The following is a 20,120-nucleotide window of genomic DNA, read 5'->3' on the forward strand; positions in this document are numbered from 1 at the left end:
CTCTTTGATGTCATTAAAGCTATTCTCTCTTGTCTACCTTGCCTCCTCAGTCTGCCACCTTGCTTTGTTTTCTCCTACTATTCTGACCTTGCTTCTTGTGCTGTTGCTGCAACGTGATTAATCAACTTGCACCAAAGAAAGTTCTATCAGCTGTTACAACAGAAACATTGACAGATACAAAATGTTAAAAGCATCACGTGGCTTCCACAGTTACTTCGTCTCTTTCCCCTGTTAATGTGTTTATGCATCAGTGCATACGGTAGCTTACCAGAAGTGCACATGAAAAGGTGCCATATTGTGAAACAGCACCTTGCTATGTTGTTGCATTCAGTCTTTATAAACAGATGGTTTTGCTGCCCGTCACATGTAGTGGTACACATATATAACATTGTGCAGTGTGGTATCATTTCCTGTCATGACGCTTTCATTATTACAAATGCAGTTTTCTAGTGAATGGAGTCCAGCGAAGCAGTGCTGTGAGAGCTTTGCAACTTTCACCATTTATTCCCCAATATCACTGTTTGAATCTGTCCGTCACTTTGCCTACGGCTTGTAATGAACAAAGTGACTCACTAAAACACGTTCAACTTTTTTCCGGTACGTAAATATGACAAAAAAAATGCTAGCAAAGTTAATCACATTAATAATTGTGGTTGCATTCGCATTACTTGCTCGAGTCAGATTAATAAATTGAAAATTGGCTATGACAACACTTCAATTTTCAGTGCAGACTGCTAACGGAGCCATAAAGCGTGCTCAGACTAATTTCACTATGGGGTGCGTCAAACTCGACGGTGGCTGCCTGAATGAGCAGTTTGGGCCTCTCTAAGCTAATGATGTTTTATATTGTTCTCTTAATCGCATTACTTGTGTGAGCCAGATAACAAAATAAACAATGCAACCACATGAATGTGCTTTGGCATTCAAGCTGCTGACAGTGGCAGTGTGGTGTTGTCTGCTGCTATTTCACCACCACTCGCTATGGCATGACTGCGATTTCCAGTGCAGACTGCTAACATAACCATAAAGCGTGCTCTGACTTCTGCTATTTCACTATGGGGCACGTCAAACTCGACGGTGGCTGCCTGAATGAGCATTTTGGGCCGCTCTAAGCTAATGATGTTTTATATTTGTTCCTAATCGCATTACTTGTGTGAGCCAGATAACAAAATAAACAATGCAACCACATGAATGTGCTTTGGCATTCAAGCTGCTGACAGTGGCAGTGTGGTGTTGTCTGCTGCTATTTCACCACCACTCGCTATGGCATGACTGCGATTTACAGTGCAGACTGCTAACAGAACCATAAAGCGTGCTCTGACTTCTGCTATTTCACTATGGGGCACGTCAAACTCGACGGTGGCTGCCTGAATGAGCATTTGGGCCTCTCTAAGCTAATGATGTTTTATATTTGTTCTCTTAATCGCATTACTTGTGTGAGCCAGATAACAAAATAAACAATGCAACCACATGAATGTGCTTTGGCATTCAAGCTGCTGACAGTGGCAGTGTGGTGTTGTCTGCTGCTATTTCACCACCACTCGCTATGACATGACTGTGATTTACAGTGCAGACTGCTAACAGAACCATAAAGCGTGCTCTGACTTCTGCTATTTCACTATGGGGCACGTTCAAACTCGACGGTGGCTGCCTGAATGAGCATTTTGGGCCTCTCTAAGCTAATGATGTTTTATATTTGTCTCTTAATCGCATTACTTGTGTGAGCCAGATAACAAAATAAACAATGCAACCACATGAATGTGCTTTGGCATTCAAGCTGCTGACAGTGGCGTGTGGTGTTGTCTGCTGCTATTTCACCACCACTTGCTATGACATGACTGTGATTTACAGTGCAGACTGCTAACAGAACCATAAAGCGTGCTCTGACTTCTGCTATTTCACTATGGGGCACGTCAAACTCGACGGTGGCTGCCTGAATGAGCATTTAGGGCCTCTCTAAGCTAATGATGTTTTATATTTGTTCTCTTAATCGCATTACTTGTGTGAGCCAGATAACAAAATAAACAATGCAACCACATGAATGTGCTTTGGCATTCAGCTGCTGACAGTGGCAGTGGTGGTTGTCTGCTGCTATTTCACCACCACTTGCTATGACATGACTGTGATTTACAGTGCATATGCAACAGAACCATAAAGCGTGCTCGACTTCTGCTATTTCACTATGGGGCACGTCAAACTCGACGGTGGCTGCCTGAATGAGCATTTCGGGCCTCTCTAAGCTAATGATGTTTTATATTGTTCTCTTAATCGCATTACTTGTGTGAGCCAGATAACAAAATAAACAATGCAACCACATGAATGTGCTTTGGCATTCAAGCTGCTGACAGTGGCAGTGTCGTGTTGTCTGCTGCTATTTCACCACCACTCGCTATGGCATGACTGCGATTTCCAGTGCAGACTTCTAACATAACCATAAAGCGTGCTCTGACTTCTGCTATTTCACTATGGGGCACGTCAAACTCGACGGGCTGCCTGAATGAGCATTTTTGGGCCTCTCTAAGCTATGATGTTTTTATTTTGTTCTCTTAATCGCATTACTTGTGTGAGCTAGTACAAAATAAGCAATGCAACCACATGAATGTGCTTTGGCATTCAAGCGCTGACAGTGTCAGTTTCGTGTTGTCTGCTGCTATTTCACACCACTCGCTATGGCATGACTGCGATTTCTAGTGCAGACTGCTAACATAACCATAAAGCGTGCTCTGACTACTGCTATTTCACTATGGGCACGTCAAACTCGACGGTGGCTGCCTGAATGAGCATTTTGGGCCTCTCTAAGCTAATGATGTTTTATATTTTTCTCTTAATCGCATTACTTGTGTGAGCCAGATAACAAAATAAACAATGCAACCACATGAATGGCTGCCCGAATGAGCATTTTGAGCCCGCCAACGATAATCAGGGTTAACAATAGTGTTTCAATTCAGATATGCCAGCATTTAAATGTGTTTCTATGCCACTTCTTAAATCAAGCACAATGTGCAGGACGTTGCTTATCAGAATTGAGCTTCTATTATAAGCAATATGCCATAAATGGAACTGCTTATTTATTTGAGAGGTCACGAATGGATGGTTGGCTGTTGCGAACCCACCGGAAAAATTTTAGTAGCCCTAATAAGGGCTGTTCTTTTGTTAATAAGAAGCGTTTATGCTTCGTCGAGTGGCTCAATGCCAGACAGCTCGCAGTCGGAGTCGCTTTCTTCAGTGTCATCTTCACCCAGCTGGATGATGATGGGTTGAATGTGCTCACTCCCAGACGTGTCAAGTCTGAACTTTGCCTCCAAGTCCATCACATGCTGAATGCTCTTCCTCCAGTCTTCCGCCGTTACCTGCTTGATTTTCTCCCTCAAGATGACGTCGACCGTGGACAGCTTGAAGTCTCTGTTGTCCGCAGCGATGCCATTTTTGACCTTGGCCCACACAAGCTCAATGGGATTAAATTCGCAGTGGTACGGCGGGAGCCTGAGTACAATGCAACCGGCCTTTACAGCTGTGTTGTCTACGATGTAGCTCAGAAAGCGTGACTTTACAGATGCCACCAGCTCAAGCAGCTGCTTCTTTATCATCCTTTCACCGTAGGTGATGTTCTTGCTTGTGAGCCACTCCTGTATCTTTTCCTTCTTCCAGGCTGTCGTCGGCAATTTCTCTTCTCGCCGGCTATGGTAAGGTGCATTGTCTAAAACAATGACGCTACCAGCTGGCAACTTCTGCAGAACGTCATTGAACCAGCCCTCAAAGCGATTGCTGTCCATTTCCTCGTGGTAGTCGCCTGTCTTTTGGCCTCGGAATATATCCAGCAGCCGTCGACGAAACCATCCTCGCTGCCGATGTGCGTCACGATCAGGCGCTGACCTTTCCCAGAAGGTTGTTTTAGACCCGTCGTCAGGCCATTTGCTCGAGCGAACAGGCGTCCGCGCTTCTGCACCACGGTGTCTGTCCACACGATCGACCGAGTGTGTCCTGCCGTCACCCATGTCTCGTCCAGGTAGAAGATCTTTCGGCCTTCCGCCCGGTAGCGCTCCACGTCACGGAGGTAGCGATTCCGCCAATCGGTGATGTCATCCCGGTCGATAAGCAGCGAGTTGCGGCTTCTCTTTTCGTGCTTGAAGCCGATCTCGGCAAGCAGGCGACGCACAGTACACCGCTTTAGTGATGGTAGTTCCATACGCTCCGAGAACTCGGTAGTTACCTTCTCGACCGTCGGTATCTCGTTGCGGCGAAAGAAATCGTGCACACATGATCTCAGCGCGCACAACGTGAAGCTGTCAAACTTCGCGCTGCGTCTCCTCTTCTCCGCATTGCGTGGGCGCTTTCGCGAGGGCGTCGTCAGTTTGCCACCCGAAAAATGCGAAGCTTTAACTTCCTGCCTCACCCTGAACACAGTCCTTTCGCTTACACCAAGCATGTCGGCGACAAACTTGCTCGTGTCCTCCACGCTGCGTTCAGGCTGCCTGTTACGCCAAAACGTGTAGCAGTGGAAGATCATGTTGCGTGAATCGCTGTTAAGGATGTGGCCGCTCTTGTTCTTGCCGAGGCTCCTTGGTGGTGTGGTCATCGAGGCGACACAAGGCTCGTTCGGCAACAAAGGATCGCGTTCCGATGTCACCTCGCTGGGCTCCATGGCGGAAAACTGGCACGGAATGCCGCGCGCGATCGTTCGCGAACTCACGAGATCGCAGGTTCGCAACCGCGAAAAAAAAGAAAAAAATATTAATTAAAAATAAGCCCAACACATTAAAAAAATAAGGTTGTGCAAACACACAAAAAGTATATATGAATCTTATGCAATTACGCCAGCGACTGCTACGCCCGGTGCCGTCGATCTTGCTCTCTAGCAGACGACGCACAGCGTTGCAGAAGGCACGGAGTTATTTTTCTCTCGCGATCCGGCAAGTGCGGTAGCATTTCCATCATGAGAGTTTTATCAAACCACTCGTCAAGATACACAAATCTTATTTATACCGACAAATACGTGTTTTAGAAGCAGTCACATTTTTTTTTGAGTGGGGACTATTTCTTTAGTCGCGGAGGAATTGGCTGCTGCGCTTCGGTCAACTGGCGGGGCCTCCTCCTGTCTTCTAAAGTTGTACCCGACTATAGACAAATACGCTTGCACTTCTGAACTCGGCCGTGCCAGCTGTGTTCTGCGGCTGAAACATTCTTTCAAGAGCACCGCAGAGTCACCATTTCTGTTCAAGCTTCCAATCCACCTTGCTACTAGCTTAAGCCAGCCTGCAACTACTACTGGATAAACCGTAAAGGATACGCCATGGCGCACGGAAAGCAAGAAAGACGGTGTGCTAGAGAAAGCAGGAACACCAACTAGTTGGTCTGCACGTCTTCTTGTAACAATAAGACCGCGGTCGCTAATAAATGTCACCTTTAAGGTGACATTTTCCTGAGGTCTTACGTGCAAAACCGCGATATGATTATGAGGCACGCCGTATAGTTAGGGACTCTGGATTAATTTTCACCACCTGGGGTTCTTTAACGTGCACCCAATGCACGGTACACGGGCGTTTTTTGTATTTCGCCCCCGTCGAAATGCGGCCGGGATTTGATCCCGCGCCCTCGGGCTAGGCAGCGTAACGCCATTACCACTACGCCACCACGGCGGGTGTCGTCACCTTCTCAATGCGCGGCAACAACCACTGTAAACGGCAGCTTTTTTTTTCCTTTTTTTATTTCCTTTTTTTATTTCAGAAGCCATGGTTCAACGCAAGTTTTACAAGTCGAGTATACAACGTTATCTTGATTCGATCAATAAATAAAATTGGAATAAATAAATAAATATACAAGTAATAACATAAAAGGGAACTATAAAAGAACATCTTTGTCCTACGAAACAATTAAAAATGTAAAGTTTCTAAGGTGGAATTGCGGCATGCAATCTTTCAAACAAAGAAATTTGTGATGAGAAATATAAATAACGAACACAAATTTGGTAAAGATATCAGCAGCCTTCTCCGATAAATTATACATCTTTGCAGAGCCTCAAATAAAATATATAGATATTATATAAACATTTTTTGTATTTTCTCTTTTGCATGTATCACTAAACGCACGACAACGGCGCACTTAGCGGCGCGTCGGAAGATTCATGGCGCGTGCCTCGCTCAGCGCGGTACCTCGGCGTCGCGTTCGAGGTGGGGGATGACCTGTTGTGCCACGAACTCTTCGGCCGACGAGAACGACAGGATCACGTCCTCCCAGGCGGCTAGTCGGCCGCGAGAAGTGGACGGCTCAACGACATCCGCGACTTGTTTTGTCTTGGGGAGCTTCTTCAACAACTTCGTCAGCAAGTAGTGAAGCCACAGCACGTTGGTGTGCGGGCGATAGGCTTCCCAGTCACCACTGCGAGAGAAATACGTAATAGAGCGCGTAAGATGCGTGTCGTACACTCATCTACTACACTCGAAAATGGTAGGTGTGCAACACACACATACAAAAGGAAGGAACACGAATACGCACACACCGACATCCGCTATCTTCAAGTCGGCGCATGTGCCTTATGATTTTTCCCGTTCGTGTCTTTATTTGCGCTGTTACCTGCATTACCATTTATCACCTTTCCGACACCTGAAAGGATACATGTTCAATTTATCGTTTTTTTTCTCTTTATTTTCACGTTTATCAGTACAGTTTTCTATCTTATTTTGAATCATAACTCAGGGATGCCCACATGAAAGTGAAATGAACAAGCCAGGAAAGAAGTGATTTCAATCTCTCTATTTGAGCTAAACGTTATGCAATCATTCAATAATCCAGTTATAGACCTAATAATCAAATTCGCTTATTGACGTCCATGCCTGTTTACAATTGTGCTATGATGTATGAAGAACGCCGTACAGTGTAATCCATCGCCCATCAATAAAGAGGATGGTGTTGCGCTTTTTGAAAACCAGTTTGGAGCACGTGGTTAGTTGCACAACTTCGGAGATTCATATATTGCACTAAAAAGTTATTAAACTGCCAGAGAACATCTGTGGAACATTTGTGGAAAAATCGGAACGAGCGCTACAGGCGCTCATTATCTTGCTTAAGCCGTCGTCACACTTGACTGGTCCGACACTTGGCATTGCTATGTCGGCTGTCGCGACGTGGCGCAGCTTAGGGACTTCAAAGCGCCTTCAGTTGGGCGGCCTTCCGAGTTGTAGAAGCGTAGGACAATGTTAAGTGAGCGGGGATCCATCGTCTGTCTGAAGGCAGCTAAAAAGACAAAGCAACCGCGTAGACAAAGGCCTTGGCCTCTGGCATCCAAGAAAGCGAGACACCTGTCAGCTTCCGCGCGCGTTGGGAACGCCAACTGGCATCTGCAAGACGTCCTTCACCCCAGGACGTCCACTGACTTTCCGGTGGCGCTGTCGTCAGAGCTGACTTTATTAGAGTAAAGGCGCTCTGCTGGCTCTGATTCTTCAGTGTCTTAGTTGCCGCGGGGTTTTTACCACGTTCGTGTACGATTAGCAGTGATGTAGGAAAGAAAATGCATTTCTGACGACAAGCTGCGTCACGGCGGGCTGCGCAAAGGCACACGCAACAAGGCGTGGATATATCCTCGCACACCTTTACGTGTGCATGGATACAGCAGGATCAAAGCTGTGCTCATTGCAGTGTGTTCGTCAATAAGCGCACTTTAACTAAAGTGTGCCGAGTTGATAATTCAAGCTAAAGCAAGGAAAAACGCGGTTCCGGTGGGGCTTTATCTGTGTTTAGTGAGTTCTCACAACCGTATGTATACGTATACAATTAGGTGCTCTGGACACGAATTCATACATGCTATGAATTGGCCTCGTGTAACTGCGGGTCGCGCGGCTGTCTCCGAGATTGTGAGACACGCCGTATAGTGGGGGACTCCGGATTACTTTTGACAACCAGGGCATGTTTAACGTGCCCGCAATGCACGGGGCACGGGCGTTCTTGCATTTCGCCCTCATCAATGAAGCCGCCGCGGCAGGGATTTGATCCCGCGGCGACCTCGTGCTTAGCACCGCAACACCATAGCCGCTAAGCCACTGCAGCGGGTGTGGGAACATCTTAAAGAGTATGGCAGCACATACAGGGTGTCCCAGCTAACCTTATAATAGCCAAGCTCTTAAAAGTAAAATATGAAAATATAGAGTATACAGGACGCAACCAATGCCATTCGTCAGCAGAGGCGTACTGCACCAGCAGGGTTTCTTTTTTCAGAATTAAAATATCGATCATATTAACTAACTGTTTAATTACTGAGTTTAGGGCACGAATTTGGATATAAAAGCAGTAATTGTTTTTTTTAAACGACCGGTTCATTGTTGTCAGTGTGCTATGTCTCGCGTAATTACTTTTCCCGTGTTATAAAGAAAACGCCCGAAATATGAAAACAGCCGCATGATTACGCGTCCGCGCGCCGCGACACCAGCGGTCTCAGGTGTTACTCAGAAGAATTAGCTCTGCTCAATGCCTGACTCGTCGACCACGTGGAAGTGGAGAGGCATCGTTATTGGCGTTGCTCACCGCCAACTGCGAGCTGCCTTTTGCGCGTCAAGCGCGAAGCCAATGCAGTGCGCAGCAGCATTGAGCAGAGCTCATTCTTCAGTTCATTCAACGCAGTTGAGTGTATTCACCGTGTTGGCCGAAAAAATAACAACCGGATGCGTGCCGTGACATTGCGCTTTTGTGATTTCAGAGGAAAATCGGTAGTTGTGAGCAACTGCCACAAACTTAAGGATGAAAGTGTTTCTCTTTCAGAAGATTTCTCGGCTAGTGTTAGGGAGGCACGCAGAAAACTGTGGAACTCATCCAAGTTTGACCGTGGAAATGGAAAGGTTAGTTATGTTTATGATAAGCTTAAGATTAACAATGACTCGAACGCGTGAGATTCTGCGATGCTTTTAAAGCAAAGCAGAAAGCCGGGTTACTGAAGTCACTGAGGGGTCTTCGTCATGGAATGTTGGGGCAGCAAAGAAGACCGTTGACAGAGCTTAGTTTTAATGCCAGAAGTGTCGCAAATAAAGTTGATAAACCCCACCTGATGTTCTGGTGATCACCTAAATGTGACTGAATCCTTCGACAGAAGATTGTGACATTTTTCCCTCCCTTTACTAACTTTTTTTGTACGGATCGCCATAGTCGGGGGGCAGGTGTCGCTGTAGCTGTCAAGCAGAGCCCATCCTCTCGCAAATAAGTTGCTGTTGACCATCATCAGAGCGTTTGGCAAAGGATTGCTGTCTATGGTTCCTCCGTACTAGTTGGTGGCTCTTACAGACAACCTGGCGCCCCTGACCTATATTATTACAGCTGCATGACTATTTTAATGCCTATGTAAACGAGCGCACTAAATTAGTTACAGACTGGCAATTTTAACTTACCGGGAATAGACTGGACTAATCTGGCAGTGTGAAATAAGGAAATCGCAAACTGTGAAGTACTTTCAAATACAATGTTTAACTTTGCTCTGACCCAGCTTGCTCTGTCCCAGCTCTGACTCCGGCATTCTGGTAGAAACAGCCACGACAAAATCATTCGACCGTTGATCGCACGGTGTAACGCTTTGAAGAATTATTTACAAAAAAATTAGAATTGTAGACTGCCAAATAATAATGTGAATTCCACTAATGCTGATGTGTTCGCGAAGTTGAAATATTCCTTGAGTCGCTGCTAGTCTGACAAATTGGTTTCACTGTGTGCTTGATTTCCATAGCTCTTATTGTATACGAACCTGTTTGCGTTTCCAGCATTAAAAAAATATTTTTATGCTCCTTTTCTACGTCAACTATCTTTTTCACCGTGCTGACATTGTTCCTGTACAAAATACCATCATATATATCTGTACCCACCCACATACTGTATGATCCTGATAAGGCTTACAGTATGAATAAATAAATTTAGTAAAAACGTATTAGATCGCAAAATGGTCGGGATAATTGGATAACTTTTGCATAAGAGCAGCTTTATCCTATTTAATTACCCATAACACATAATTTTCGCTTTGCGCGGATTCTAAAAAGTGCGTTGTATCTGCACCTATTACTATTATTATTATTAGTTTAGTCCTGCAGCATGGCGCCCAGTAAGGACGCATGCTTGCTCTGCTTGTGCCCTTTTTTCGGAAAACAGCAGTTCCTTCGCTGTGAAAAGTGTGAAAAACATGTGCATGCTAAATGTGTGACCTGGCCAGACGACGAACTGGATCTTTTGAAGTCGGGATCGCGCTCCTTTTGCTTTAATTTGTGTGAGTTAAATCAGCAGGTTGTTAAGCCTAGCGACAACGACCCGACGGCGTGCTCCCCGCAGCTTTCCCTTTCCCAAACTGGTTCCCCCTTCTCCTCTTGTGCCCCACCAGGGGACCTTGACGGCAGCATGGCAGGTCTGCGTCGCCTCCTCCTCGACGCACTGGAGGGAATCTCGTTCCTGAGCGAAGAAGTTTCCCAACTGCGAGAGGAGAATGAACGCCTTCGTAAGGACCATTCCCGCGGCGTGGAGCAACAGACTCAAGTCGTCGCCTCCCTTCGACCGGAGGTTCGTTGCCTGCGCGACGAGCTGTCGCGACGTGCAACTGCCATGCCTATGAAGACACCTGCCGACTCCGAAAAGTCATCCACCCTTACTACTTCTTCTACTCCTGCCTCAACGCGAGCTAATGTACCTGTGTTACAACGCACTGCTGAACGACGAGGTGCTGTTTCCCCACGTGATTTCGCTTCGTCCACTGAAAAAGCACTCGAGACTACACAAAAAAACAAAAGTCTTGCCTCGGTTGGAGCGCGAAAGACTTCGACATTATCTGTTGCTCAACGGCAGCACCGACCTGAGGCTATTTTTGTGTCTAATTTGAGCTCTGAAACAACCTCTTCCGACCTGACCAACCACTTAAAGGCCTTGAACATTTCTCCCCTCTCCTGGCGACGACTTAGAACTAAATATCAATCGTATTCTTCTTTTCATGTAGCCGTCGATAAAGAAGCCCTTAAGCGCTTGAACGACTCGTCCATGTGGCCAATGGGTTGCTTGTTCAAGCCGTTCCGTGGTGTGCTACACGATGATATGATCCATGCTACTGAAATAACAACCCCCAAGGATCAAAGTGGCGTGTAATTTGGACATTCTTTACCAAAACGCTCGTGGACTTCGCACCAAAGCACGTGAATTTTTTGGCAATGTAATCTCATCTTCTTTTCCGATTTTTGTTATTTCTGAAACTTGGCTGTGTGGTGACATTTCGTCTTCAGACTTCTCTCCACCGCACTACGTCTTCTGCAGTGACCGGGACTTCAGTGGATCTCAACAAAAAGGTGGTGGCGTGCTGATTGCAGTTGACAATTCACTGAAATGTGTACAGCGCATCGATATAGAAAGTGTACGGGAGTCGATGTGGCTGGAAGTCAGCCTAGCCCAATGTGAAAAATTGTTGATTGGATCGTTCTACGTACAGCCGAATATTTCCCCTGTTTTGTATGATGATGTCATCTCTTCCATTGAAAGTGTAATATCCTCCCATAGTAAGCACAAAGTAATTCTTCTTGGTGATTTTAATACACCAGGTATTGATTGGAACACACTTAGATATTCTCATTACAATCATTACACAGAGAATAAATGCAGCCTGTTGTTGGACTTTGTCTTTCTGTTCCCTTCAACAGCATAACTGAATCACCAATTCCTGTGGCAACGTCTTAGATCTTTGCATCTCGAATGCTCAGGTTTTAGATGTCTCTCGTTCCGAAACTTTCCTTGTGCGTACCGATAAGTTTCATCCGCCACTAAAGATAACTGCCTCTGTGTCAGCACTGAGGCAGAGCTCCTCCAGCGGCGTAAATGAATCCCCACGCTTTGCTTTCAAGCGTGGTAATTATCTTGGTTTATATAATTCCTTGTCCACCACCGACTGGTCACTGGTTACAGACAAAAGCAATGTTAATGACCAAGTAGATCAGTTTACAGAGCTTGTTTTGAGCAGTATGCGCAAATACATTCCCCAGTACAGGCCTAGACGCTCTAGATACCCCCACTGGTTTTCGTCTGAACTCATAATTGCCCTAAAGCATAAAGATCGCGCACACCAAAAATCCAGAATTCCGTTGCCTAATGAGTACAGAGAAGAATTCCGCTTTTTTCGGGCTCTCTGTAAACGTCTCTATAAGCGGGATCAAGATTCATATATGGCATTCTTGGAAAATAGCACCTCCGACCAGCCGGCGGAATTTTGGAAGTATATCCGTAAGGCGCTCCAATAAACATGGAGAGGGTTTTTGCTTACTTGACTCTAGAGGGGCAGAAGTCCAAGCAGTGGCAGATTGTTTTGCAGCCCATTTCTCTTCCTTATATAAAGATGCAGGTTTCAACGCTGGTGTCAGTCAGCAGCACACGACGGTTCGTACATCTAGTGCGGTGTTGTTTGATGAAAAGCTTGTCCACGAATGCCTTAAGCGCTTGAAGCCTTCCCTATCCTGCGGCCCTGATGGCATCCCCTCCGCTATTCTAAAAGCTTACGGCAGTATATTTGCTCCAGTATTCACATCTATATTTAATAACTCTGACTACTTCCACTTTCCCTCACATGTGGAAAACTGCTCGTGTTTTTCCTGTATTTAAGTCTGGATGTCAATCAGATGTCTCGAATTATCGCCCAATTTCTCTTCTCTGTGCTACGTCCAAGATTTTTGAGCTTGCTCTTCACAACATATTGTCTTTTACTGTGAAGAACTCACTCATTCCGAATCAGCATGGATTTCTCACCGGCCGCTCCACTATCACAAATCTCGCAAGTTTCATGACACAGATCTCCACGCCGGTACTCAAAGGGGGCAAGTTGACACCATTTACTGTGATCTCAGCAAGGCTTTTGATGTAGTCAGCCACTCGCTGCTTCTGATCAAGCTTACGAACTTTGATGTTGACTCGTCAGTTGTGAATCTCTTGCGCAGTTATCTTCTTGGTAGATCCTGTTATGTTAACGTCAATGGCCAAACGTCTTCTTCTTACATGGAAACTAGCGGCGTCCCTCAAGGATCAGTATTAGGACCACTCCTTTTTTTAATTTTTAATAATGACGTTCTTTCTGTTATTCGGAACTCTTCTTTCCTTCTATATGCCGATGACATCAAGATTTTTAAGAAAATTCACACTGTTGATGACTGTCACGCCCTGCAGTCTGACCTGTTTTCCTTTTCTAAATGGTGCAAGGATAATAACCTTACCTTGAATGCTGCTAAGACCAAAGTCATGACTTTCACACGCAAAACAGCAAGTATTTCTTTTTCTTATTCTGTAGATTCTGTGCCATTGTGTAAGGTCTGCGAGATCAATGATCTTGGTGTACTTTTTGATGCAACCTTACACTTTTCGGCTCACACTAAACGTGTTGCAATGCGGGGTATGAGCTCTCTTGGTTCTGTATGCAGACTATCGAGGGAATTCAAGTCTCCTACGCCGTTCCGCAAATTATACACAACCATATGTCTTCCTCAACTAGAATATGCGTCGGTCGTCTTGAATGGCTCTTCTAGATCCAACAGTGACATTATAGATCGTGTCCAGAAAAAGTTTCTAAGCATATATAATCACCGCTTTGCAAACCTGGACATTGCACCCTGTACTAGCACTGTTGGATTTTTGTCATTGCCATCACTTCGCGACCGACGAAATCGCGCTGACCTCCTGTTTCTCTTTAAACTCCTTCACGGTAACCTCACGTGTCCCGAACTTCTCAACTGTGTCAGGTTCCGTATCCCACGCAAGATCACCAGAGAACATAGACCTTTCCATGTTCCTGCCTGTCATCACGAACACTCAACTGTCCACAGAATACAGAATCTTTATAACGCTTACTTTCATGATCTTGATATCTTTCATAACTCCTTATCATCGTTCTTTTCCGAGCTTTGCCTTGTGTTATAATTTCATGTATTGTTCAAGTGTCCTTCTCCTCCTTTTTCTTTTGTATTTACTTTGCGCTTTGTTGTTGGTACTCTCTTCTTTTCACAATTTTTATTTTTATTCATTTATTTTTAATGATTTTTTCCTGAGTGTCTTGTTTTTGGTTTGTAATGTATGCGTGCGCCAGCACTCAGACCTTAAGGTTGTTCCTGGGCACGTTAAATAAACATGATTGATTGATGATTGATATTATATTATTATTATTATTATTATTATTATTATATTATTATTATTATTATTATTATTATTATTATTATTATTATTATTATTATTATTTCCCCTGTCTTTTTCGTGGGGTCATCTCTTCTATTTAAGATGTCTTATCCTCCCAAAGCAAGCACAGAGTAATCCTTCTTGGTGATTTTAACACACCAGGAATTGATTGGAACACGCTTTCATATTCTCATTAACATCATTACACAGAGAACAAATGCAGCCTGTTGGAATTTCTGTCTTTCTGCTCTCTTCAGCAGCACAACTTGATCGACAATTCCTGTGGCAACGTTTTAGACCTTTGCCTCTCGAATGCTCAGGTTATAGATGTCTCCCGTTCTGAGATTTCACTTGTCCGTCCCGATAAGTTTAACCCCTCACTTAAGATAACTGCCTCTGTGACAGCCTTGAGGCAGAGCTCCTCCACTGGAAATAATGAATCTTCTCGCTTTGTTTTCAAACGGGGTGATTATGTTGGCTTGTACTATTTCTTGTCCACCACCGATAGGTCAATAGTCGCAGATAAAACCAATGTCGTTGACAAAATAGATCAGTTTACTAAACTTGCTTTGAGCAGTATGCGCAAATACATTCCTCAGTATATATTCCTAAACACTCTAAATATCCCAACTGGTTCTCATCTGAACTTATCACTGCAATAAAGTATAAAGATCGCGCGCACCGTAATTCCAAAAGTCCTGTGCTTAATATGTGGAAAGAAGAATTCTTTTTTCGAACTCTCTGCAAACGCCTGTACAAATGGGATCATGACTCATGTATTGCATTCTTGGAGAAGAGCGCCTCCGACCGGCCGGTGGAATTTGGAAGTATATCCGCAAGCGCTCTAGTAATCGCAGAGAGTGTTTTCGCCTGCTCGACTCTAGAGGAGTAGAAGTCCAAGCAGTCGCGGATTGTTTTGCAGCCCATTTCTCTTCATTATATAAACCTTCAGGTTTCAAAGCTGGTGTCAGTCAGCAGCACACAACGGCTCCTACATCTAGTCCTGTGTTGTTAGATGAAAAGCTGATCAGCGAATGCCTTAAGCGCTTGAAGCCTTCCCTATCCAGCTGTCCTGATAGCATCCCCTCCGCAATTTTATAAGCGTACGGCAGTATATTTGCCCCAGTATTGACATCTATATTTAATACGTACCTCTCTGAATACTTGCACTTTCCCTCGCATGTGGAAAACTGCTCGTGTTTTGCCTGAATTTAGGTCTGGCTGTAAAACCGATGTCTCAAATTATCGCACAATTTCTCTTCTCTGTGCGACGTCTAAGATTTTTGAGCTTGCTCTTCACAACGTACTGTCTTTTACTGTGAAGAAAGCATTGATCCCGAATCAGCTTGGATTCTTCACCGGCCGCTACACTATCACAAATCTCACAAGTTTCATGATCCATATCTCCTTGCCAGTACTCCAAAGGTGGCAAGTTGACACCATTTATTGTGACCTCAGCAAAGCTTTTGATGGGGTGCTTTGCTCACTGCTTCTGATCAAGCTTACACACGTTCGTGTTGAATCGTCAATTGTAAATCTCTTGCAGAGTTATCTTACTGATAGTTCATGTTATATTAACGTCAATGGCCAAACGTCGTCTTCTTACGTTGCAAGTTGCAATTAGCGGCGTCCCTCAGGGAACAGTATTGGGACCACTACTTTTTAAATTTTTATTATAGACGTTCTTTCTGCCATTCGGCATTCTTTATTCCTTCTATATGCCGATGACAAAGATTTTTAAGGTAATTCACACTGCTGATGACTGTCGCATCCTGCCTTCTGACTTACTTTCTTTGTCTAAATGGTGCAGAGATAATAACCTAACATCGAATGCTCTTAAGACCAAAGTCATGACTTTCACCCGCAAAACAGCAATCATTTCTTTTTCTTATTCGGTAGATTCTGTACCATTGTGTAGGGTCCGTGAGATCAATGATCTCGGTGTACTTTTTGATACAACCTTACACTTTTCAGCTCACACTAAATGCGTTGCAATGCGACGTATGCGCACTCTTGGCTCTGTTTGCAGACTATCGAGATAATTCAATTCTCCTACACCGTTCCGCAAGTTGTAGACAACAATCTGTCTTCCTCAACTCGAATACGCGTCGGTCGTCTGGAACGGCATCTCTACATCCAACAGTGGCATTATAGATCGGGTCCAGAAAAAGTTTATACGCATATAGCATCACCGCTTTGCTAGCACGGACGCTGAACCTTGCTCTAACACTGTCGGGTTATTGTCATTGCCCTTACTTCGCTGCCGACGTAATCGTGCTGACCTTCTATTTCTTTTCAAACTCCTTCACGGTATCTTCATGTGCCCCGAACTCCTCAGATGTATCATGTTTCGCATTCCGCGCAAGATCACCAGAGAACACAGACCTTTCCATGTTGCTGCCTGTCACCACCAACACTCAACTGTTCACAGAAAACAGAGTCTTTATAAAGGCCACTTTCCTGACCTTGATATTTTTCACAACTCGCTGTCATTATTCAGTTCTAAGCTTTGCGTTGTGGTCTCTTAGTTTCACATATTGTTCAACTTCCCTTCTCCTTATTTTTCTTATGTATACATTTTGTGCCTTGTTGCATGTACACTTTTCTTTTCAAGATTGGTATTTTTTATTTATTGCTTTTTACTGATATTCCCCTGCTGTTTCTTTTTCTATCTGGCGCACTTAGACCTCATGGTTGTTCTTGGGCACGATAAATATATTGATTGATTATTATTGATTATGATGTGCGGTGTAAGGGCCAGATATGGCCAAGGAGTACTATGCAAGAAGAAGAAGAAGAAGCAGAGGTGGTGGTGGTGGTGGTGGTGGTGGCGGCGGGCGGCGGCGGGCTGCGGCGGTGGTGGTGGTGGTGAACTGGCATCGATCAACGATGGTTAAGCGCCGGCCAATCAAAGCATCACACGAAGAACAGGTAACTAAAACCGAGCGTTCCCCAACGAGCGGTTGCAGTCCGGCGAAGCGTGTGAGCCTGTCCTAATCGCCTTGTTCTTCTTGTTAGGTAAGAACAATTGCCTTTGAATTTCGGTTGTTGTTACCCTTCTCCGCCAGACTGACTCGTAGAGCTCGTGAAAGTACCTCGTTTTCATTTATCATGGTATTTGAAGAGTGCATTGCTTGCCACAGTGCGTTACCTGATGTAGTGCAGGGACATTAGTAGTGTTGTTTATGTGCGTGGACTATTTGTGAGAACTCTCGAGGCTTGTGCAAGAAGAAAGAAGAAGCAGAAGAAGGCGAGCCAGGGGCAGCTTGCGCGCTTGGCAGCGGTCAAAAAAACGAAACAAGAGAAAAAAGGAAGAAGAGACGCGGGTGCCGAACGGGCATTGGGGTCTCGTGACTTGGAAGGCGCAGGACCAGTGCGCTGTTCCGGGAGCTCCTGCCACGGTACCTGAGGTGGCCCTGAGGTCAACGCGCCTGCCTGTCGGTGCAGACGCGGAGTGGCGCCTGGTGTGACGCCGTTTGGAGCAGGCCTGGCTGCTGCCTGCTCGTTGCCGCCTGTTGGAGCAGCTTCAGGCTTTGTCCGGGGCGAGGCCTAACCGAGGCCTTTGCTCGAGGCCTAACCGAGGCCTTTGCTTTGAGGCCGCCTCGTGCTCGAGGTGGCCCGTGGAGTTGTGGCGGTGGAAGCCACCCCCCTGACACCCAGTCGAGTGCTCTGGCCACGGTAATACAGCCGTGGGCCGTCGCCTGCCTCATCTGATGACCAGTGCTGTCATCCTGCCTTGGCTCGCCTCCCACGAGGGTCATCTCCAACGAAAATCGTCGCGACTGCTCGAGACGACCCACCGCCGATCGACGAGATCATCAGGACTGAAGCTGTGAGACGGACTTGTTTTTTTTTCCTTGAACGCTGCGCGTAGGACTTAGTGTAGACGTGTGCGTTTTATGAACCTTTGCTCTGTAGTCAATGTTTAGTGCTTGTCTTGTCTCAGTCCTATCCTGTTAGATAAATGTTCCTTTATATCCGTTCGTGCGCCTCTGACGTTCATTACCGCCTGACTGCACACAGACATACGTGCCGAACTATTCCATCACAATTTCTGGCGTCCGCGACAGGACAAAGCTCTAACGTTACATCTTAGAGCCGCACGTAGTTTGTGTGTGGTAGACGATAATGGACGAAAAGAAAATGCTAGTTGAGTTAGGTAAGGAGATGGGACTGAGTGGAGAGGCTTTGAAGGAATGGGTGAGCTCAGAGCAGAAGGACATGAGAGATCAGCGAGCAAAGGAACGAGAAGAAACAAAGATAGCGGCACAGGAAGAACATGTACGAGAGTTAGCCCGCATGGGGGCTGAACGAGCGCTCCTCGAGGAGCGACGGCGGATAAAGAGGCAGAGCGTTCACAGGCGATTGTTGTAAGCGATGAAACTGGTGGTGGTCATGGTTTTCGTAGTCCTCATAAGATGATTCCGCCATATAACGAGGGTAGGGATGAACTAGATGCCTACATTCAAAGGTTTGAGAGAGTGGCTGCTAGTCAAGGTTGGCCACGAGACAAGTGGGCCTTGTCGTTAAGTCTTTGTCTGACCGGTGAAGCCTTAACGGCAGTAGGTGGGATGTCTGCGGAAGATGCCACGAACTATGTAAAGTTGAAACAGACTCTTCTGCTGCGGTTCCGATACACGGAAGAAGGGTATCGCATGAAGTTTCGAGACGCGAAGCCTGAAAATTCTGAGACGGCAAGACAGTTTGCAGGACGTCTTCTCGGCTACTTTGACCACTGGCAAGAGTTAGCTAAGACACCGAAGACGTATGAAGCGCTGAGAGATAGCATCGTGTCGGAACAGTTTTTGCGACGCTGCGAGGCAAAGTTGGCCATCTTTCTCAAGGAAAGAGGATGTCGTGACCTTGACACACTCGCAAAGACAGCTGACCAGTACCTGGAAGCACAAGGTATTAGAAATCTTGCTAGAGGCAAGGAAGGAAGGTGAGGGGAAGCTTATAGCCCACAATAAAGCAGTGGCTACAAATGAAAGGAAAGGAAAGCCGCTCTGCTTTCTTTGTAACAAACAGGGTCACCGAGCTTCCGACTGCTGGACTAGATCCAGAGCTCCAAAGGCATCACCGTGCTGGATATGTAAGAAGACAGGTCATAGGGCAGATGCTTGCCCTACTGGCTCTAACAGGCGTGGTGAAGCGTCATGCTCTCTCTTAAGACCGGAGCAAGTCGAAGGTGAAGAAGCAAAACAACAGGAACGTGCCCAACTAAGTGCGGAAGACGATCATGGCGTTCTTTACGTTGCTCAGAGTGGTACAACGTGTGCAGGTGTGTCGAAACCAATGTCGACGGTAATGGGTCAGCTTGAAGGCAAAAGGGTGGCCATCCTGCAAGATACCGGCTGCGATACAGTCGTAGTGAAACGGTCCGTGGTTCCGAACTCCAAACTGACTGGGTAGTACCCGCATAATACGCCTATTAGACCGGTCCGCAAAGAAATTGCCAGAGGCGGAGGTGTACATTGACTCGCCGATTTTCAAGGGACACGCTCGTGCAGTTTGTATGGAGAATCCTTTGTACGACGTTGTACTAGGCAACGTTGAAGGTGTCTACCCGATTGACGATGCTAAGTGCAAGCAAGCAGGTTCAGAATTGTCAATCCGCAGTGTGAAAGATTCACGCGAAGACGGAATGACGGCTGCTGCAGGGAGAAAGAAAGAACAGCAACAACTACCCGCACCACAAGTCAACCCGTTAAACATCAGCCCGGAGGAACTGCGGAAGTTGCAAAGTACGGACCCAACGCTAGAAGCTTGTTTCGCAGCATTGGACAAAAGAAGCACGTCCAAGAAGCAAGCTGTAACCGAGTTCGTGTTGGTTCGAGGCATCCTCTTCCGCCGCTACCAGACTGCAGAACGACGGGACTTGGAGCAACTTGTGGTTCCGAAGAAGCTCCGTTGCACAGTAATGAAGATGGCGCATGAAGGGGTACTTGCTGGCCATCAGGGACAAAAGAGGA

General features: G+C 45.9%; 1 protein-coding gene across 1 annotated transcript in view; it reads right to left on the reverse strand.

Moving 5' to 3' along the window:
* Positions 1–5,870: 5,870 nt before the first annotated feature.
* Positions 5,871–20,120, reverse strand: part of LOC125942343 (serine/threonine-protein kinase haspin-like) — a 32,026-nt gene continuing 17,776 nt past the window's right edge. The window contains exon 2 of the mRNA XM_049660494.1: positions 5,871–6,375. Within this exon, the coding sequence (XP_049516451.1) occupies positions 6,138–6,375 (238 nt within the window). The 3' untranslated portion in view covers positions 5,871–6,137. The remainder of the gene's footprint in view (positions 6,376–20,120) is intronic.

The sequence above is a fragment of the Dermacentor silvarum genome, chromosome 1 (genome assembly GCF_013339745.2).
Source record: "Dermacentor silvarum isolate Dsil-2018 chromosome 1, BIME_Dsil_1.4, whole genome shotgun sequence".
NCBI lineage: Eukaryota > Metazoa > Arthropoda > Arachnida > Ixodida > Ixodidae > Dermacentor > Dermacentor silvarum.